This window comes from Oryzias latipes, chromosome 8 (assembly GCF_053564925.1).
Source record: "Oryzias latipes strain Hd-rR chromosome 8, Olatipes_Hd-rR_3.1".
Classification (NCBI taxonomy): Eukaryota; Metazoa; Chordata; class Actinopteri; order Beloniformes; family Adrianichthyidae; genus Oryzias; species Oryzias latipes.
Genome location: NC_136244.1, coordinates 7,706,310 through 7,728,007, shown reverse-complemented (window position 1 = coordinate 7,728,007; position 21,698 = coordinate 7,706,310). Strand labels below are relative to the sequence as shown.

The 21,698-nt window shown below is 44.5% G+C and overlaps 1 protein-coding gene across 6 annotated transcripts; it reads left to right on the top strand.

The window, feature by feature from the left end:
• The first annotated feature begins 1,714 nt into the window (after positions 1 to 1,714).
• On the top strand, positions 1,715 to 20,850 carry rnf216 (ring finger protein 216). 6 transcript variants are annotated; one of them, XM_020705441.3, is made up of 18 exons: positions 1,766 to 2,439; positions 2,598 to 2,626; positions 2,820 to 2,940; positions 5,396 to 5,517; positions 5,617 to 6,756; positions 6,837 to 6,913; positions 7,026 to 7,134; positions 8,323 to 8,484; positions 8,561 to 8,672; positions 8,746 to 8,879; positions 9,109 to 9,159; positions 10,179 to 10,316; positions 10,418 to 10,566; positions 12,739 to 12,817; positions 16,719 to 16,816; positions 18,462 to 18,684; positions 18,779 to 18,848; positions 20,308 to 20,850. In XM_020705441.3, exons 3-18 carry the CDS (start codon positions 2,874 to 2,876, stop codon positions 20,658 to 20,660), a joined length of 3,084 nt encoding a protein of 1,027 aa, XP_020561100.1. In that variant the 5' UTR covers positions 1,766 to 2,439; positions 2,598 to 2,626; positions 2,820 to 2,873; the 3' UTR covers positions 20,661 to 20,850. The 6 variants fall into 6 exon arrangements, with proteins under 6 accessions (XP_011476773.1, XP_004071978.1, XP_020561100.1 ...); XM_011478471.4 differs by lacking the exon at positions 2,598 to 2,626 and having other exon boundaries at positions 1,715 to 1,900; XM_004071930.5 differs by lacking the exon at positions 2,598 to 2,626 and having other exon boundaries at positions 1,748 to 1,895.
• Positions 20,851 to 21,698: the final 848 nt, after the last annotated feature.

Genomic DNA, 21,698 nt, shown 5'->3' with positions numbered 1-21,698 from the left:
CAATTAATGGGTCAATGATCATGTTTACATTATCCAGTGAGGATGCTTGGGCAAAACCTCATACCCCATGAGAAACAATGAAACACGTCATGACGTCGCCCGGCCAACCAGGTGCTGGGGAACCACATCCCCTGATGGAAAGTGGGCTACTCGAACAAGATGGAAATGGACTAGCTGCGGGAACAAGGATCTGTTGGAATGCTACTACTCAGACAGGTGACATGCAGAGCAAATGGATGCTTCAAAACCCACAAAAGAACTGGAAAAAGCATGGAAGGTGAAGGTGACAGTGGTGCTCGTGGTGATTGGAACACTTGGGGCAGTAACCCTGAAACTGGAGGAGTGGCTACAGCAGATCCCTGGAAGGACCTCAGACATCTCAGTGCAGAAAGGTGCTAGGAATAGCTAAGATACCACGCAGGACCCTCAAGCTCCCAGGCCTCTAGGACCTTGGCTTGGGTGACACCCCTCTCCATTTAACATGGGAGCGGATGAGTTTACGATGAGCGGTGCATTCTGATTGTAGCCAACTCTCATATAGAGTCGATCTGATCTGATTCAGACTGGAGACCACATTGAGTTCCTTACATTTCTTTCATCTCAGGTATGTGTAACGATCTCCAATGAATAGCGCCCCTTCTTTTACGAACCACAGTTTGAATTCAACTATGAAAATACAGAAGCGGGAGACTGGCTACCATACATCTTCCAATGTGAAGATATTGGCGCTTATTCCAAAAATGTGTTTATCAGACTGTTGGAGACCGCCATTTATTCCATCACAGACAGAATGGTGATGACTCATGGGTTCATCGTGGGGGAAATTTGGTCAAGACACACATACAACACCAGATGAACATCTCAGGATTTAAGGAGCCCGGCCACTGTCAGAGATCGGCCTCTTAAGTAAAACACTTGTTGGACTCTGTGTTTATTGGAGACCAGGTCTATTATTAGAGACAGGTCACTATTGGAAGACATACTGTACTCTAGTCTAAAATAAATTGAGTGGCCTTTTCTTGTGGCCAGTCTAAGGCACACCTGTGCAATAATCATGCCGTCTAATCAGCATCTTGATATGGCACACCTGTGAGGTGGGATGATTGTCTTGGCAAAGGAGAAGTGCTCACTATCACAGATTTAGACAGATTTGTGAACAATATTTCAGAGAACTGGCTATTTTGTGTATGTGGAAAAGGTTTCAAATCTTTGAGTTCATACCATAAAAAATGGGAGCAATAACGAAAGTGTTGCGTTTATATTTTTGGTCAGTTTACATTTACTACCAAAGACGGGATGTATCAGAGGAAGTTAAGGCTATAGGCTGCACTACTTGTTTACACTTGGGTCCTTGTTCGTCTTATTTTGTGTTATAGAATTAAATTTAAAAAAACTGAGAACTATGGATTTAAAAATATATATCTGATTCAAATTGGCATTGGCTCAGGCTCAGTCAGACTCTGCCTTAGTGGCCGGCCCCAAGGTAAATTGAGTTTGAGACCCAAGCGTTAATGAATCAAATAACTGCTTTATTTATTCATTTATTTTTCGAGGAGTGAACATTATAATACACTTATGTTATGTTTTTCAATTCTGAGACATTAGCATTATGAAATAAGGGCTTACTTTTAAACAAACAATCATTTGTAATGTACAGTATTACAGTTTGGAACTTTCACAGCGCTGCTTGTGCGACTTGATGCAACTCAGTTTCAATCATGGTGGTTGACCACTGGACTACATTTCACAGAACATCCGTGACGTTACGTCGTTGAAAGGCATTTCACGTGTGACGTCGACGCTCCTCTTGTTTTGGCAGTTTCGATACACACGGATTGTCAGAGGCTAACAAAACACTTTTTCGCATCCTTCTGGTGGTCCACGACGACTCAGCGGTACCGTACGTTTCTGTGCTGGGATTTTTTATGCTAACACGTCACGTGCACGTTGTTAGTTTGCATGGGTTTGTGGGTAAAAAGACTGACAGAAGTCAGCTATCTAAATAAGCCACTAGCTAGTTAGCCGGCGAAGCTAATAGCCTAGCTTCGCACAGGGATTCGCTGTGTCTGTGTGCGGAAATGATTTTAAACTGCTCAGGCGTTTTTGTCTTTTGTTTTTTCTTCCTTTCTTTAGTTTTCGTTTTTAGGTCCACCATTTTTAAACTTAGTTCTAAAATCGTTAGTTTCAACCGAATGTCAAACGGTTTAAATAGGAAAAGTGGTGCTTTGAGTTTGTGCAGAAATGTTGTTGTGAGAGGATCTCAGTTATCGTCTGCATCGATAATCAGTACGGGTTATCGAACGGGTTTTTAGAGTAACGGCCGGCTTAGCAGGTTAAGCTAACCAAACCAAAGCGTGTCCATTAACGGAGATGAGCAGTGACGCCTGTGTCATCAACTCTGTTGCTAGCCTCCAGGTTTAACTTCTGTTGTTTACTAAAGTAAGTTTGCTAACCTGATCATTGTTAAGCTCAAATTCACTTATTTTCTTATTTTAAGTTTTTCTTCTCGAGATCCCAGTTTCTTCGTGGTTTTCTGATTTTTTTTCTCTCTCAAAATAAATAACTGACGGGTTTTTAAACTGAAACAAAAACAAAAGCATGCGCAGGAGTATTACCGACTCTGATAGTAAGTTTATCAAAGCTAGTTGTCACTTTTTACTCATACAAAGTTTTTGAAATAAAAATTTTACATGAGACTTTTCTGTCTGCAGTTAGCAGATCCACAAGATTGTTTCATTTAATCCTAATTCATCCTAATTCTAAGGTGATTGTTTTTGTTGCTGTTTTTTTTTTTTTTTTTTTTTTTTTTGCTGGAGTAGATGCTCTTGACCTGGCAGTGATTCTCTGTGCGGACTTCCAAGTTTAGTTCCACGATGGCTGAAGGGGACAAAGATGATGACGTGATTCACCTCGCAAGTTTTAATGTCCATCGTAGCCAAGGTGAGAATCCTGCTCTTACACATCTAAGCATTTTCACCCAACTAAGGCCGGGGCAACTTAAAAACTAATCGTATAGTAGTGAATTCATTTATCCATTCATTCAACCATCCGTCCGTCTGTCTGTCTTCTGAATTTGCTGAATCCTTTTTGGGGTTGCTGTTGGGCAAAGGCCAGGTACACCCTGAATAGGCCACCAGTCTGTTGCAGGGTTGCACACTTACGCACATACCTAGGGGCAATTTAGAGAGACTAATTCACCTATGAAGCATGTTTTTGAACTGTGGGAGGAAGGATTCAAGGAGTGTTTATTGCAATTTTCGGTAAACAGAGCAGTTTCACAGAATTGGAATTTGCTGCGGTGCTGATATGAAACATAAACACTTAAGAATAGAAAAAATGAACAACAGTAAGCACAATTAAAATGAGACAATGGTCAGAAAAATAAATAGAATAAGTTGTGCAAACAGTGAAACTGAGGATTATCAAGGTGCAGGTAGTTGACTGGACATATAAGTGAAGTTTAAGGGGGGGGTTAAAAGGTGATCATGAGTCTGACTGCAGAGGTGAAGAAACTGTTCTTGTGTTGTGAGGTTCTGATCCTGATGGACCTTAGCCTCCTGCCTGAAGGGAGTGGCTCAAGTACACCATGTCCAGGGTGAGAAGGATCGGCTGCTGTCCGACCTGCACGTGCTCGGGTTCTGGATACGTATAGGTCCTGGACAGATGGAAGGCTGCAGCCAATCACCTTCTCAGCTGCGCGCACAATAGTCTGTTGATGTCCCTGGTTGTGGCTCCAGAGTACCACACGCTGATGGAGGAGGTGATGATGGTCGTGTAGAACTGCACCATCATCTGGGCCAGCAGCTTGGCTCTCTTCAACTGCCGCAGGAAGTTCATCCTCTGCTGGGCCTTTTTGAGCAGAGAGCTGATGGACGGCTCCCACTTGAGGTTTTGGGTGATGGTGTTGCCGAGGAAACGGACAGAGTCCACTATGGTGATGGGAGAGTCTGTCAGGATGAGAGGGCTGTGACTTTCCTGAAGTCCACTATCATCTCCACTGTCTTCTGGGTGTTCAGCTCCAGGTTGTTGATGCTGCACTACGACACCAGCCGGTCCACCTCCCTCCTGTAGGCAGACTCATCATCGTTAGAGATGAGCCCAATGACGATGGTGTCATCTGCAAACTTGATCAATTTGACAGAGTCATGGCTGGAGGTGCAATAGTTGCTGTACAGGGAGAAGAGCAAAGGAGAAAGAACACAGCCCTGTGGAGATCCTGTGCTGATAAATTGGGTGGTGGAGACATTCTTCCCCAGCCGCACACACTGCCTCCGGTCCGTTAGGAAGTCAGTGATCCACCTGCAGGTGGAGTCAGGCACGTTTAGCTGGAGAAGCTTTTCCTGGAGCAGAGAGGGGAGGATAGTGTTGAATGCCGATCTGAAGTCCATGAACACCTAGCATAGTTTCCCGTGGAGTCCAGATGCTGCAGGATGAAGTGAAGGGCCAGGTTGATATCGTCGTCTACAGACCTGTTGGCTCTGTAGGCGAACTGCAGAGGGTCCAGGAGGGGGGAGGTGAAGGACTTGAGGTGGGGGAGGACCAGATGCTCGAATGACTTCATGACTACAGACCTAAGTGCCACAGGCCTGTAGTCATTAAGACCAGTTATGCGGGGCTTCTTGGAGACAGGGAGTATGGTGGACAGCTTGAAGCAGGCCGGGACGTGGCAGGACTCCAGGGAGGTGTTAAAAATGTCTGTGAAGACCAGGAAGCTAGAGTGCCTGGAGAAAACCCACGTATGTGTCAGGAGAACATACAAACACCATACACAACAGTCCCAGAAGGGAATTGAACAAGTGCCTTCTTGCTGTGAAGCGAGAGCACCAACCACTGCATCATAAATGCAAATTTTTTAATCAAAAAGTAGCAGAATCTTTTTTTTTTCTGATAATTGAGTGTGCTGCTTTATAGGCACAGCATTCAAGTCATGTGTCTGTTTAGTGTTGACTGTGGGATCATTTTAGCCCCTTAAAGTCTCACTCCGATCAATTTTTGATCTATTTTTAAGGTGTTACCAGTTTGTATTGTTTTCTAGGACATACTTTCTGCAGAGCGGCACTAGTTCATTAGAAATTCCCCTCTGAGTTGTGGGTGGGACTATTGGTGCTGAGTAACCCCACTCCCCCTTCTCCTCCCTGTTACTGAGAGCTTTCTGTTTACCCACTCTCCTACTAGTTACAGCCCCTCACAACCCCAACCTAACATTACCGGTGCAACAAAAATGGCGAGCAATATTGGAGCTATCCAGCCGTGCAGCTTTGAGGCAGATGTCAGCTCAGACGAGGGAAAGGAAGACGTGCATGGATCTAGTCGTTTACAACTGGATGCATAGGCATGGAGCTAGTGGTCCATCCAGTGTATTTTCTAAATCCCATTTTTTATATGATGTGTGCAGGTTCTTATGCGGGTCGGAGGGTTCTCATCACCATATCAGATGACTCTGACGAAGAGCCTGTGACGCTGGTCCCTGGCAGTCCTGTTTTAGTCTCTGATGATGACGATGTCAGCATCCTGGAGGTGACTTCAAGATCAGTCAAAAAACACTAAGAATTTAATTTCTTTTAACAACAAAAAATATATATATATTTTTTTTTTACCTGTTGTGTTTTTCTGCAGTTTCCAGCTCTTGCACGCAAGCCGGTAATTCGAGCAGCCAAGTGGGGCGGGGCAAGCCACATTCACGGTGAAACGAGCACAAGTTCCGCTGCCGCCACAGGAGGTCCGGCTCCTGCCGTCTCCACCTCCAGAGATGCCAAACCCAACCAAGCAGCCGCGCACACACCAAGGACACACACACCGCCACAGCCAGGCCAGTCATCACACACACCGTTAGAAGCGCAACGCTGGGGCGCCACTTCAGGACTCACCAAGGTGGAGATCCATGTAGTTTCTTCTTTGAAAACGGAGGCCAAGTCCACTTCACTTGTCCCCCCTCAGCCGAGCACATCTGGACTGTCGAATCTGCAAGTTGGCTCTGTGGCGCCGAGTGCTGCTCCACAAACCTCTTCTTTTGTCAGTGCTCAAGAAAACCAGCGGACGAGTAGACTTGCAGCAGACGGCGCTCAGGCCAGCACCTCTGCTGCACACCAACCTGTAAATCTGCCCCTGCCCCCCCAGGGGCAGAAGGTGAAGCTTGTCGTTCATCCGCAGCAGCAGAGCATCCAGGATTCTGACGTAATAACTCAAGTTCAGCACCAGAGGAGACTGGCCGCTCCGATGCAGACTGCAACACAGTATAAGACGCAGGGCAATCTCATCCAGGTGGAACCCCAAACCCTGGCTCAGGCGCCGGCTCAGCCTGTGGTCCAGCAGGCCCAAGCTCCTCACCATCCGTCCGGGCCCCATCCTGCAGTTCTTATTGCAGCGGCCCCGGAGAGACTCGGCCCCCCCGAGGCGGGACACCGGATAATCTTGGGGAGCCAGGCCTCTGGAGAGGCGGTCCCCGACCCCGCCGTGCAGCCCGGCACCTCCACCGCCACTCCTTCAGCTCGCAGCGTCACTATCAGGCCATCCTATTTGAGCTCCTATCACCCTGCTCCACCAGCTCCAGCCGCATCCCTCCCCCACAATGGAGGCGAGGCTGGTCTGGTTCCAGCTCCTGGTCCTGAGCGGGCAGATCCAGGCCCGGCCCTGGTTAAGGTCCTTCTTGCACAAGAGGACATTCCCCACATAGAGGATGCCAGACCTGGACCGTCCGCACAGCAGGGGAGACCGGAGCAGCAGCAGCCTTACGTTCGAGCCCTCATTACTGGGGTTGTAAGTACTGCAGAGCTAGAATCCTGACTGTCGGGATTCCAGTGAAGTTCTCTAAATCCGTCTTTATGTGTCTCCTGCAGTTGGATTTATTCCCAGATGTCCAGGAAGCCTATGTAGCAGAACTGATCCTTAAGAACAACGTGAAAGACTTGAATGTGTAAGAAGCTCTTCTTTACAAAAAGAACCGTTTGTATTTACTGCAGCCAGTCGCTGTGTGCAGCTGCTATTTGAGTGAATGTTCCGCCTCATGCCCGTTCTGTGTTTTTCAGTATTTGTAACCTGCTGTTGGAGAACCCGGAGTACGCAGACCGAGAGAATGCGGCCGACGCAGTGGCTCCCACCAGCATCCTGCTGCAGCCAGGAGACTCCGAACCAGAGGTGATTCAACAAAAGCAGCACCAGGCTTCAAAAATCCTCGTCCTGACTGATGCCTGCAGGCACAGATGGAAAATAACATCTCGTTAAAAAAATATATAAATGTATAACCAGTAGAGTTTTTGAAACAGTAGTACAACAGTTTGATGGTCACTAAATAATTGTCAGGATTACTAAACACAGTTCATTTAAATTTTAAATGTAAAAAGTTTCATTTATAAAAATAGGGAAAAATGTTATTTTAAAAATGTGTATTAAAAACTAAAAGACATCCTTTCTAAATATGGTTTTAATGTCAACAGTTGATTCATTTAAAAGGTAATTTTTTTGCTCAATCCTTTATTTTCTCAGCTGCATCATTGAATCTCTTGCAGTTGGATTCGCTCAGCTGTTTATCTTCTTCGTTTTGTGTTTTTGTGACATTTTCAAGTATTTTTCAGCACAGAAAGAAGAAATCAGACGTATCTGCTCTGTGATTGGTTCGATTGCTGCTGTTTTTTGTGACACACTGGTGTCGCACTGAGATCTGCTTCCTTGCTGAGATTTGAAACTCCTCTGCTGAGCACCACTGTCTAACAGCATATTTAATGTATTTTTAGTATAAAATCAGACTTTAATTTTGAAGAGAACAGGATACATTCTCCTTTGAACCAGCCTTTAGTGGTGATTTCATGATCCGCAGCCTTTGACGTTTTCAGTGGGGTTTTAAATAGACGCAGTTATGGTCCTGGCCTATTTAACCTGAAGAACATTTTTATTGTAGAGCTTTTAGCTAAACAGACTTTAAACCTGAGTAATGAAAACAAAACAAAAAAGCTTTATTTGAAAATTATTAAAATAATGCAAACTTTACAGTCTTGGAATAATACAGAAACTTAACAAAATCCTTGTATTGTTTACTGTAAGAAATATTGTTTTGTTGGAAAAAGACCTAAAAATGTTGGATTTCCTGCTATAAGTGAAGCTCGCTAAGATTCCTGCTTGAGCCACAAGCACTTATGTGAAATAATAAAGATCTGATTGTTTCTCATGACGTATTCAATATCCAGGGTTTGCTAAAACAGCATTTATGTTGTTGCAACCTTTTGTGGTAGCTGCCAACAGATTCTGGCCTTCACCTGCTCAGAGGAATCAGCTGGAGAACCTTTGGACTATTTGCAGTCAGTCGTTCTGAAGTGTTTGTGCTCTCAGGTGACAGAGGACCTGTTCGACTACGGCACGCTGACCACCGTGGGATCGGAAGTTGTGATGCAAGCTGCAGACCTGCTCATGGCGGACTTCAGGATGCTCAGCTGTCAAGATATCAAATGGGCTCTAAACGCTCTGAAGGGACACTATGCAATCACACGCAAGGTAACGCCGCCGCTTGTTTCTTCCTGCTCCTCCCTGTTTCATCACCTTCTTTGAGGCTGTCTTCTGTCTGCCTCAGGCCTTATGTGAAGCTCTGAAGAAGTGGCAGGAATCAGGTGATTCGTTAGGAAGGAGAAGACGGAGCAGGACCTCCTCAGAGAGATGCTTCATTGACTTTCACTTTGAGCACGGTAACCACTGCAGGCCTTCATTTAGTTACAGAAGCCGAGGTCTCTGCAGGCTGAACCTCCTCTTTGCCACCAGGTTCCCTGAAGCTGGAAAGAAGGATGTTCTTCTTGGAGAACAACCGCCGTTACTGCCGGACCTACAGCAATCTAGAGGCTTCAGTGCAGAAGGAGCTGTCCTTCTATCAGCAGAAAGCCAAGGAGTGGGCCGAGGTGCAAACGCTTTGCCTTATACCTCTTCCTGCTGAGGATTTTCACAATAAGATTTTTTATTTTCTTCTGGTTGCTTCATTATTTCATTTAGGATCATTTCTTTTGTTTTTTTGCATTTGTAGAAGTGTGTCTTTTTTAGGAGACCTTTTAGGCAGTGTCATTTAGAAAAAAAAAACAAAAAAAGTAGCAGACTTTTATTTATAATGCTAACATGCTTTCATCTTTCCAGCATGAGGATTTCCTGCTCGCTCTGCAAGTCAATGAAGACGAATACAAGAAGGTATGGAGCATCAATTGCACAAATCTGGACTTACTTTGACTCTCTTTTTGTTTTCATTTATGGGGTTTTATGCCAAAAGCATCCCATTGGTCCAAATATCATACAGCTTTTATTCTGAAAAAACATTCACTGCTTCAATCGTTTCAGTTTCTGACTCCACAGGAGTCAAACCTATTGGTTTTCCAGAGAGCCCACCTACTGCTGATTACCTGGCTCAGGTGTATCAGGCCTGTAGGAAAGTGTAAGTGGCAGGGGGGTTAAGAGAACAGCGGGCCTCCAGGCGGGGGGTTCGATACCTCTGGTCAGGACGACTGACCTAAAAACTGCTCAAGCTGAAGATAACATTCAAGATCGTCCCATCGTGTTTATAGGAGCCAGATTCTTGTTAAATCAAATGTGATCATTTTTGTTAATTTAATGTATTATTTTAAAGTACAAAGATAATGACTTCCTCAATGACATCACTTAGCTGATAAAATGTGCACTTTACACTTCTAGCATAAATATTCATCTTTTGTTGAAAGTAAACTGAAGTTTCTGGTCTGCAGCTTCCTTTGTGTGAAGATTTAGCTTGAGTAAAAAAGGTAAAAGCTAAAAAATGATAAAGTCAGGAAGCTGGGATCAACACAATAAGACCTTTAGCTGCTATATTCTGCTAATAACCCAAAAACAGCTTGTAGTTTGTCTGGGAATTAAAACATGTGACGGATGTCACAGAAAGGACAGAATCATCCATTTGGCTCCTGGAAAGTTTGTCTGGAAGCTCGGAGGACATTTAGGAAGATGAGAAATGTCTTTTTGTCAGTTCTATCAGAAATCCCCTCTTCATACTTTTTAACACGATTCATGTGATAAACCTGATCTCTGCCCGCAGGTGAGACGTAGATTAAGAGTTTCTGTGACTTTCATTGACTCAAACTAAAAGCGCTAAAATGTTTAATTGCTGTCTCAGTTTGGTATTACAGTGGAGATAAAAACATTAACGGAAGGTTTTTCTCCTCTGGATGGTCTTTGCTCAGGACGGTCAGCTGATTGAGTGTGGCTGCTGCTTTGGGGAGTTTGCGTTTGAGAAGATGACGCAGTGCTCCGACGGTCACCTGTTCTGCAAAGACTGTCTGGTCAAATACGCTCAGGAGGCCGTGTTCGGCGCAGGACAGGTACCCGTCTCTCCTTTTTTTTTTTATGCAGTCAAGCAAACATTCCTGCTGTATTGAGAAATGAGCCGATGTGTGTGTGTGTGTGTGTGTGTGTGTGACAGGCACAGCTGAGCTGCATGGAGGGCGGATGCCCCTGCTCCTACCCCTCCTGTGAGCTGGAGAAGGTCTTGCCGGAGAACATTCTGCTCAGATACAACGAGAGACAGGCAGAGGAGGCGGTGGCCGCCACCTGTGCCGATGAGCTGGTCAGGTGGGTGTTGGTGCAAAATCCCTCCACACTCAGATTAGATGAGAAACAGTTTAAAGTGAAATATTTTCTTCAAAAGGAGTTTATCTTCTGTGGATTTTCTTTGTACAAAATTCTGAGTTATTTTGGATTATTTCAGTTTTTTATTAATCTACAGAAAAAAATGCTACGGACCCTCGCTGCCCTCTTTTGACCCCCCTCCCTGGCTGAGCGGCTGCTAAATGCCCCCCACTCTCCCCCTCTGCTCCTGGCACCCTGATCAGAATGCATTCCACAAATTCATTAAAAAGGTGTCACCTTTTTTCAAAATGGTGGCTTTTCTGTTGGTCTTATCTCCATAGCAACCACTTTAATTTTTGATAGCATGGGGGTGACGGGCAGATCTGTGTAACTTTTAGAAAATTCAGCAAAATCACATTTTTGGATTCCCTTGGCAACAGAGATTTTTGTTAACCACACCTACATTTCTTATATGTTCATATCTTATGTCATCATTTCATGCATCTTGAGCCAAAGATTCATGAATTGTGTATTAAATTTTCACAATATACCGGTAAAAAATGTGCAGGCGACAGGGAAACGCCACCTTTTCGAGCTCGCCATGCTAACGGCGTAGAAATCCAACAAACCTTAAAATCAACATTTTGGTTTCCAAGTAGCTTCCTAACGATGCTCGAGGAGTTGGGACAGACACGTGCACTCGCAGGGCCCTAGGGGTGCTTGAGCATCTGCCCTTTTTGCCTTGTAATAAAAACTGCCCTAGGGACTTCTGTTTGGATTTTTTCTTTATTTGTTTTGACATTAATACATTTCTGTTAGAGATACAAGAAAAAAATGTGGCTACAAAATCCCTGGTATTCTATCAAACACATTTTCTTGTAATACGGGGGTTGGGAGGCAATAGATCGAAACCTCTAGGAGATTGAAGTTATGTTTTGGTGCGTCTGGCTCAGGGTGTCTTGAAGTTGTGTGAGGTCAAATGAAATCTCAAGATTATCAAGGCATTCTGGATAGAAATGTGCTGCCTAGTGTCAGAAAGCTTAGTCTCAGTCACAGGTCATGGGTCTTCTAACAGGACAACCATCCAAAACACACAGCCAAAAAACCCCAAGAATGGCTCAGAGAAAAGCATTGGACTATTCTGAAGTGGCCTTTCTATGAGCCCAGATCTGAATCCCATTGAACATCTGTGGAAGGAGCTGAAACATGCCATTTGGAGAAGACACCCGTCAAACCTGAGACAACTGGAGCAGTTTGCTCATGAGGAGTGGGCCAAAATACCTGTGGACAGGTGCAGAAGGCTCATTGACAAATACAGTGATTGCCTCAAAAGGTTGTGCAACAAAATATTAAGTTATGGGTACCATCATTTTTGTCCAGCCCTATTTCATTAGTTTGTTTTTAAAAATAATTCTGTTAATTAACAACTCAAAAGTAATGGCTGATTTTGATTATTTAATTTTCAATTCATTTTAATTTATTGTTACTTTTGAGCGTTTCAAGTCATTTCAGTGAGCAATTTTGGAATTTCTTTCTTTAACTTTGGGGGACCAACAATTTTTCTCCACTATTGTAATTTGAACTACCGTAGTTTTTTCCCATATTGTTGGAAATTGTGAAAATCAGCAAATTTCCCATGTTGTCACAAACTGGCTGCCAAGCTATAGATCCTGTGGCCATCCCATAATAATTTTAAAAATAGTTTTGGAAATTCCAGACACATGTTTTGGTTTTGTTACTTGAATTTAAACTTGTGTTTTTTGAATCCCATAAGAGATTTTTTCCCTAATCATTTTTTGACGGTTTCTCCTGCTGTGATGTCCTCTTTTGGCTTTACCCAGAATTCATTTTTACTGGGTCCTTGGTCCTTCGGTGAGTTCTTGAAGATGTGGCGGCGGGTAAATTTTGGCTCAAAGGCACTAAGAACAATCTGGTCCCCACAGTCCAGAACTGCAGCGGGTCATAGAAACCAATTTTCAATTCATGTTTTCTTTTTAATATCTATGATGTAACGACAAATATCCTAAAATTAGACCAAAAATGCCTTAAAACGGCTCTGATTTTACACAGAAAAGAAGGATTGTGTTCATAAATGTTTCTGAAAGTGTCTGATCTTCTGAGGTTTGTTGCACTGACGGCAGCTGGGTTTGAACCTTCGCCTCTGTCTCTTCACAGATGTCCGTTCTGCAACTTTCCGGCCTTGTTGGACAAAGACATGTCTTTGTTCAGCTGTCCCAACCCTCGCTGCCGCAAGGTCAGTACTGCTCTCTGTCTCTGTGGAGCATCACAGCCTCAGCTCCTTCGTAAAAGAGTCATGCACTTGACAGCAACATGATGAGAGTCCCACGAAGAAGAACGCCCATCCTCATCCTCGCCTGTTGTTCCTGCAGGCCATTTGAATGCATTCCAAAAAAAAGCTTTGATTTAGACGTTTGGTGCCGTAGCGCATTAATTATTTAATGCTTCTTCCACAATAGTTTGAAATAACTTTCATTCATCATCATTGACCACTTTGAAAGACAAGAAAAATATTCGTTTAATGGGATTTCAGTGCGTTTTTCACCAAGTCGTGGATGAACTGGAAAAGCTGATGATTAGAGAGCAGCCGCTACAGTTCCTGGACCAGAGCTGGAAAAATGTTGTGCCGCCCTAAAGCAGGAGGGGGGGAAATGCTAATTAAATCAGAATTCCCTGAAAAATAAGGAGAGAATATTGCTGTCTTTCCCAAAAGAAGGTGTTTGAGTGAACAGGGTTCTGTAGAAGCAGTTGTTTGCCCTCAGGACACAAATGGAGCTCGCTCACGGATCACAAATGCAACCTTTGGCTGAAGTCCCTTCATTTTGAATTCTTCTGTTAGCAAAAACGGGGATGCCAAATAAAATGGATGGAAAGGAATGGAAAGACATTACAACATGTGGGAACAAGGATGTAGAATTCTGCCGGAGCCTTATCTCTGGCGTTTTGGATAAATCATCGCCACATCTATCATTTATAATCCGCGACATTTCACGGTAAAACGACACAGCAGTGTTTGGCGTTCAAATAACGTTTGGCACATTTTCACAAATGAAGGAAGCGAAAATCGTTTTTCTAATCAGAGAGTACTTATGTAACAATTTTCTTTACTTTTAGCAGCATTTTTCGTAGGTCCTGAAGTTTTTGCTTCATCAGTTTCTCCTCATGGTTCAGATTTAAGTTGGAGCAGCTTTAATGTTCAGATGTTCGGTCTTCAGCTCTCCTCTTCCTCACACTGAGAGTTTGTCAGTGCGGGGTCTCCTTCCTCAGCGAGAGGAATGCACTGGGGGCTGTTACATGGCTGACATCCTCCCCAAAGTCAATTTCAATTCACTTTCATATATATAGCCCAATATTACAGCAATAGTCGTCTCAATGGGTTTCAAATCCGTAATTGTATAAGAATATGAAATCAGTCATAAAAGGTCATTTCTAAACTTAACTATATAGACTAAGCTAAACTGGGCATCCCTGCTCTTAGACCCTGGTTCTGATGGTTTAACTTTGTGTTTTTGTAGCTGATTTACCACAATTATGGCTTCTACCTTAAAAGCTTCTCATTTTTTTGCTTAGATTCTGGTAAAAGCTGCAGGGAAGAGGCACAGTGTTTGAGCATTTTATTTTCTTTATTCTGCAAATATTTAACCCAGTAGATGAGCTAAATTAACAGCTGGATGACAGTAGAAGGACGAAATCTTTAGTCTTTTGCAGATCAGGCCGCGCTCAAACGCGTTTGGACTCCTTGAAGACACTTTTCCTCCTTAAAAATAAATGCCATCACTTCTTTAGGATTCTGTGAGATCATGAGGCTCTGAACTTTAGCTATTTAGCAAAAATATAAGGCTGCTAACAGAATAAAATCTCAGTATTTTCAATAAAGACTAGAATAAAATTACCAAATAAACTTAGTCCCAGTGTTTAGCTCATATTAGTTTTTATTTTTTGTAGATAAATCTCCTCAAATGTTTGATTTTAGGAGCTGTTGGTGAAACTAGATTACAATAGGAGGATTGATCGGAGCGTTCTGCTTGGAAGGCCCCGCTTGTCCCGTTAAGTTTGAATTTAGTACGCTAGTTAGACGGCTTTAAGCGTTTACTCGTTTGGTTGGTTTTGTGATTACGAAGGCTTTTAATACCTCAAAAGGCATTAAATTAGATTTTCAGGAGCTGAAGAAAGTCTTCCAGATGTTTTCTACAAAGTCACGTGATGTCGAAAATATCTGTGCGAGTTTAAATGGTGGTGAATGCAGCCCAAAGACAAAGCAGTAGGTGGGACGTATAATAAATGAAATATAAAGAAAGATTTAACATTTTTTGTAGCATTTCTTACTTGTTGACTTATGGCATTAAAATTCTCTGAGCGAGGACTGAACTAGATCTGCTGACGTCTGCGGAAAGCCAATACAGGAACTGACAGGATGTCACGAGGTCTTTGGACTCATTTTTGTTGTTCTGCATCGATGGTGCTGACAAAAATGGTATTGCACTTTAAAGGGCCAGGAGGGAACTCTGTTGAAATGGGGGAGCTGCTGGGGTGCTGTGAACGTCTGTTGAAGCTTCAATTTCGGTTGAAGTAATTCCAAATTGTCCCACATTGAGTTTTATAAGGAAAAACTTTGCAGCATTTGGTGATTTTACGAGGCTTTTAAAGTGAAATGTCTAAAAAGATATTTTAACATTGGATTTTAAATAATCTGCAATATAATGTGAAGCTTTGGGTGTAGTTTTAGTTTAAACCTGTGGGTGGAGCTGCAGCCATACAGTCTCCACTGCTGCAGCATGTAACTTGCTTAGCAAAGCCTGATGGTTTCCTTGTGTTTGATTATCCGCTTCTGTCTGCACCACAGAAAACAAACTTTAGAGAAGTTCTTCTTCAAATCAGAAGAAAACTCTAAACAAACTAAAATAGTATTTTTTGTTTTTTCTTTGTTCGTCTGCCGTGAGTCACTTTTTACTCTTTTGTCCCCCACTCGTTTGCTCAGGCTCCACTCAGGGAGGGGCGTTATTATGTAAGTGACACAGTTCTGGAAGCCCACCCGCCTTTCTTCACAGGCAGCCGCCTCATTGGTCGTCTGTGCGCTCAGGCTGGACTCTGATTGGTTGGGGCTGTTTTCCACTTATTTTCAAATTTGGTTCCCATTTAGTGACCCACATTCACTCCACCCCTCCACACACACACGCACATAAACAAACCCAGATGTTGCCAGACTCCACATGTGCAGACGGATCGGACACTGACCCACAGCACATCTGAACACATGAAAGGATTAAGTAGAGCTGCTGCACCCGAGAAGCAGGAGATCAGGGAATGTCTGGAAAGGATGGATTGGAGGTGGAGGGGGAAACCACCTCCTTCATAAGTTGAGAGTCGTATTAGAAGCAGCTGAGGAGGAGAAACGATGCAAATGACACAACTCTGATGGAGAAGTCAGGAACGTTGAAGTTCAGGTTTGCTAAGTGAGACTTTCCGGTGACGGGGTGGAGGGTGGGTGGAGAAGGCACCATGACGTCAGCGCTTTTTTTCCCCCAGCGCTATTTTTAGCGGTGCTATAAGAGCTGAAGCCTTTTCCTGGTTCTAGCTTCTTGTCAAACAGGTCAGAGACTGTTCCACTCGCTCTGCCGCTCCCCTCCCTGTGTGTGTGTGTTTTCTGCCATTAGGGGGCGATCTTCCTCCACTCTGATGCACCCTCAGCCACCAGGGTTCTCCTCCAGTGATGCAGCCCCAGCATCCTCCCTGGCACACAGACAGCCGTCTCTCTGACGGATTTTAAACTCTCCACACACAGATGTGGGGATGTAGGGGGCGCCAGCGAGGAGGGGAGCAGAGTGCCGCGTCAGCTGCCTCGCTCTTCAATACTGAATGAGAAATTCAAATATTCATGGTGACACCACTTAGCTAAAGGTTAGCGGGGGGGGGGGGGGGTGCAGCCTGCAGCTAATGCGGGCGCTGGTGCCGTCTGCCTGGGATGCCCTTCAGGCTGAGGAGACGAGGATGGGGGTGTTTCTTAGCAACCGGGCAGACTGGCCGCAGTCACGCACAACAGCCGCACCACTCCCTGCCAACAGGGGGGTGCAGAGCAGGCGGCATGGAGGCGTTTGAGAAAAATGGTGTGATTTGTGCTCCCTCCATCTTCCCTGCAGGAGAGCTGCAGGAAGTGCCACGTGCTGTGGAAGCAGCACAAGGGGAAGACGTGCGAGCAGGTGCTGGAGCGGGACGAGATCCGCATGAGGGTGCTGTTGTGAGTCTGTCTCTTCTTTACACTTTCAGCTCTGCAGAACACAGACGCTCAGGTTTGATTGCTGATGAACTCAACTTTGTGAAAAATAATCAAAGCATTTCAAACTTTTTCAATTTCCCTTTTAAAGTATCTATTTTTTGGCCAAAGCTTTGAGTTTTTCCCCTTTCATGCCCACAAACCTCCAGCTTTTGACGAATGTTTTCAAAGTTCTTGATTTTAGGAGCTAAAGTACCAAACAAAACACAAAAAGACCTTATGAATGTGACAAAACAACAGAAGTAGCTCCGCCCACTGACATGTTCATTTGGATGCTGAAAAGACGAGGTAATGTCTAAAGTGGGATGGGCATGTTGAATCTACTCCGCTCACCTGAAGGACCAAAAATGACCATTGGGGCGAACACCTGCCAATCAAAAAGACACACCCCTGATAATGCCAGCATTGACACTCAAGAAAAAAGTAAATGTTAGTCTATTTTTCCATTAAAATGTAACATTTACTTCTGACACTTTCAAATCCATCCCCTGGACATGGAAGTGGATCAGATCCAGTTCTTCCTGTCAGAACCAGTTCTGTTTAGGCAGTCAGGGACGAGGCATTTCTGCACCACCCTCTGTTAAGAGTCCCACTCCAATCATCCTTTAATCTATTGTAAATGCGTTCCCAGTGGTCTTTTATTTATGATTATGCTGCAGCCAAAATCCGAAAACCTGTGACGGTTTCTGCAGAGCGGCAGTAGTTCATTAGAAATGTGCCTCTGAGTTGTGGACGGCCCTTCCCCTTCCTTTTGCTGAGAGCTCAAGGCAGAGAGTTTCTAGCCTGCCCAGCGGTTTTTTTGTGGCTCAACTAAAATCTTTTTCCAACTGCATTTTTTCATCAGCTCCTGATTCACAATGATTTAAATAAAGAAATTCTCAGAAATGCAATTATAAGCTGAATTTATGTCTATACATGTCCCATTATGTCTCCATAATCATAAAAACGCCACAAAAACATGTTCTAAATACCAAAAACGTGATTTTCATCGGGGTGGTTCTTTAAATCAGAAAGCGGCTGCAGATCCGCAGTAGGTGGGATGATGTATAAACAGCTCAGTTTCCCGGACAACCAACCAGGAAGACGGAGGCTCACCTGCTTCCTATCTATCGCCCAGCAGGAGCAGCGGCAGCACTTCCTGTTTTTAGAGGATCTTACTTCCCGGTGCTGAAAGATGAAGGAAGCAGCTTGGAGAACAGATCAGAGCTGTGATGGTTCCAGCAGGAATCACAACAGCATTCAGGTCCAGGTGGTCCATCCGTCCACAAACAATAGGAGATCGGATTATCAGGAACAAACAAACTGGAGATTTATATTGAAAGTTATTAAAGGGCATTCTTTTATTTGTAAAATCACCGCTTCAAACATTGACCAACCCCTGAAAAAACCCACTTCTCAGTGAGAACTTGCTGTTATTCAACTCAGATAAACCTGTGAAGAAGAGTCTGACTGAAGCTTCATCTGATGTTAGCAAAGAGAAAGCAGAGCCGAGTTTGGATTTTCACACATTCCTCTGGTTCTGAAGAGGCTGAAGAACAAACCTAAACGAGTTCTCTGGGTTGATGCACACACAACCCCCTAACCCTGCTGCTTTCCCTTCCTCCTGCAGCGAGGAGCGCATGACGGCGGCGCGTGTCAGGAAATGCGTCAAATGCGGCACCGGCCTGGTCAAATCGGAGGGATGCAACCGCATGTCCTGCCGCTGCGGCAGCTTCATGTGCTACCTCTGCCGGGAGCCCATCACCGGCTACAACCACTTCTGCCAGCACGCCCGCTCCCCCGGGGCCCCCTGCCGCCACTGCCACAAATGCTCCCTCTGGACCGACCCCACGGTGCGTCCTCCTCTGTGCATGTTTGACACTGACTGAAGCTAAAGGGGAGGAGCTTTAATGACACCATGATGCGGCTTTCTGTGTTTTTCTGCAGCAAGACGACGAGCGCATCATTCAGGAGATCCAGAAAGAAGGAGAAGCAGAGCTCAGTAAGAAGTGTGCAGGTCAGGAAAAGCCATTTTCTCCATCTTTGAACCTCCTCTTCTTCCTGTCAAACCGCTTACAGACATGCTCTGCTGCTGCTTTGATGTTCTGGATCCAGAACGGCGTCACAGTTCAGAGCTTCAGAGGTTTTACTGCAGCTTTTGATGCAGAGTTTATGAAATGTTTCTGCGGGATCAAACCTTTCCAGCATCATGTTTGCAGACGTTTGCAAACAAAAGTTATCATGTAAAGTGAAATCCTTTCTGTCTTGGCAGACACCAGAAACACATCAGCGTCTTTAGACGTCAGTTTTCCTGTTTTCACCATAAAGGGTTTGCGCCTCAGTAAAACTGTATTTTTTCAGACTAAAGTTGTTCCGGAGGATAAGTTGCATCAGCCAATATGATAAAAGAAGAAAATATCGAACATACGTCACACTTTTGGGAGAAATGTAACAAAATACAGGAAGAAGAAGGGAAGAAGAACAGACTGATTTTAAGTGCTTCACTGCCTTAACCGCATTTAGCTTCATGCAACATAAGTATAATTATTACCATAACCATAGCATAAAGAACATGCTAATAACTAAACTCTTTATATCGCTTTAAATCACTAAATCTGATGAGTAACTCTGAGCGGAGCTTCTTCTTTTGTGTTGCGGATTAGAAAGCTGAAATCTCAAAGCAGGTCTTCTCTGGTTGATTCCATATTGTTGATTTGGAATTGCGGTTTGTTTTGTTTCATTTCTGACCTAGTTTTTAGTGGACTTTTTTCAGTTCTTTTGAATATGTTCTATGTTTTTATTGAATGAAAACAATAATTCAAATATCAGCAATGGCAAGAGCCTAAAATTGTTCGTCTCCAAAACTTAATATTGTGTCGTCGTTGATCAAGCAGCTTCTGTTGCAGGTCTTTTAATCTGGAGGTGTTGGGATTATCACAACACATAACAGACAGAAACATTCAAACAGCCTGTTATTGTTGTTGGAAGCAGCTCATCAGACACCACAAGTGGCCACGCCTCCTAAAATCTATCTGCTCCAAGCGAGCGTGACACCACCCATAGAAAAGAACCCGTCTCCAACAAAATAAAGTGAACACAGACGCCGCCATATTGGAGCCAGACAACGTCAGTAAGCAGTGATTGGTCCGAGTCGGCCTGAGTCAACATTTCTATGGCAACCACTCTCACCAATCAGGAATGAGCTTTTTAAAAGCTACACCCCTACCACTGAAAACAGGGTACTTGAAATCTGTTGATGAAAGTTTTTTAGCATTCAATAAGAGACCACATGCTTTTATGGAGGAATCTGATTGGTCAGTTTCTAGTTTAGTTCTCAAATACAGTCAATGGTTCTGTCACTCCGCAGCGCTGCAGACCAGGACAGGAATGATCTGCTCTTATCAGTGCAGTGTGAGCCACAAAGTCGGCCATCTTTCATCTCTTCATCCTTTCCTCCCTCCTCTCTAAATATGCAGGGAAGAGGGTCGGCCCGCCTCCAGAGATCATCCCAGAGACCAAGCGGCCGTGTGTGGGCCCCGCCCCAGAGAACCCACCCAACCCAAACCCGGCAGCTCCCCCTCAGCCACAGGCGGTGCAAGCCCCTTTGTTTGTCCCCCCTCGCGGCCGCTTCCCGCCGCCACCTCCTCAGGGCCAGATGTTCCATCAGATCATCATACCCCCGGCGCCGTATGTGCCCCCGCTGCAGCATCTGCCCCCCATGAACAATAATCACCAGCACGAGCACAACCCACCCTTCAACCAGCGTCACCGCAACATGGACCTGCCCATGCACTATGGGCCCCCCCCATACTACTACAGACGCTACTAACCCCCCTGCTGGGTTCTGCGTTTTGACTGTGAATCACTCCGTTTGTATGTTTCAGGTTATAGACCCCCCCTCCACCCCCCAGGTTCCAGTTTGACCTCGAGTTGTTTGCATTAAACAGACAGTTGAAGCCTTTTTCCAGTTTCTACAGAGATTTTTCAGTAAAAGATGTCTAAATAAATATAAATCAAAAGGTTGGCCTCCCCCTCCTGGATCTTTTGTCAAGCATCGGGCTTTCTAACAAAGTTTTCTGTTTACAGTTTTGGAAAACATCTCAGTGTGTCTCTCTGCCCCCCACCCCCGTCAGAATGGGCTGACTCATGATAGCTGAGCCTCTGGGCGATCCACCAATCACATGCAGGATCCTCCCCCCCCCCCCCCCGTCCAGCTCTGCAGTGACTCAGAGAGGGGACTTCTTTGTTCAGCCATGTGCGACCCATCACCCGCTCGGAGGGCAGCCCCCCGCTTCTGCCCTGGGGTCCTGATTGACCAGAATTCTACCACATTCTGATGCTGGGAGGCGGCAGCAGCTGCTCTTCACTCTAATTTAGAAACCTCATGACTGCCCCCGCGGCCCCCCTGTCGGTGACCCCTGACCTCCCATACCACAACCATTTTCTGTCCTGAAAACATGATGACTGAGACAAACATCACGCGCCCACGCCGTGGAATCTCCGGATGTTTTGGTTTAGCCCCTGAACGCACCGCGGAACTCATCAGACTTGGATTACAGTCCGAATTAAAGCGAATTATCAGATTACAGCTCATTTATTTCAAAGAAACAAAGGAGGGGCTTAACTGACACGATTAGACCAGGGGATAAATTCCATCGTCTTAACTCTGTTTATTAATAATTGGAATATTTCCTGCATTTATAGAAAATTTAGTTTGATTCAGATTTATTGGATTTGGTTCATTTATCTTCAAAATATTACGTTTAATGGATCCCTCATTTCTTTTCTCAAACTCAAAAGTTTTCTGTAAACTCTCACATCAGCTGTAATAACCTCAAACACAGGAGGAGATGTGTGATGAAGGCAT

Coding starts and splice junctions, on each gene's coding strand:
- rnf216 (XM_011478471.4), top strand. CDS start 2,874: ATGGCTGAAGGGGACAAAGATGATGACGTGATTCACCTCGCAAGTTTT. Junction 2,941..5,395: donor TAATGTCCATCGTAGCCAAG/GTGAGAATCCTG, acceptor TGATGTGTGCAG/GTTCTTATGCGGGTCGGAGG. Junction 12,818..16,718: donor CCAACCCTCGCTGCCGCAAG/GTCAGTACTGCT, acceptor TCTTCCCTGCAG/GAGAGCTGCAGGAAGTGCCA.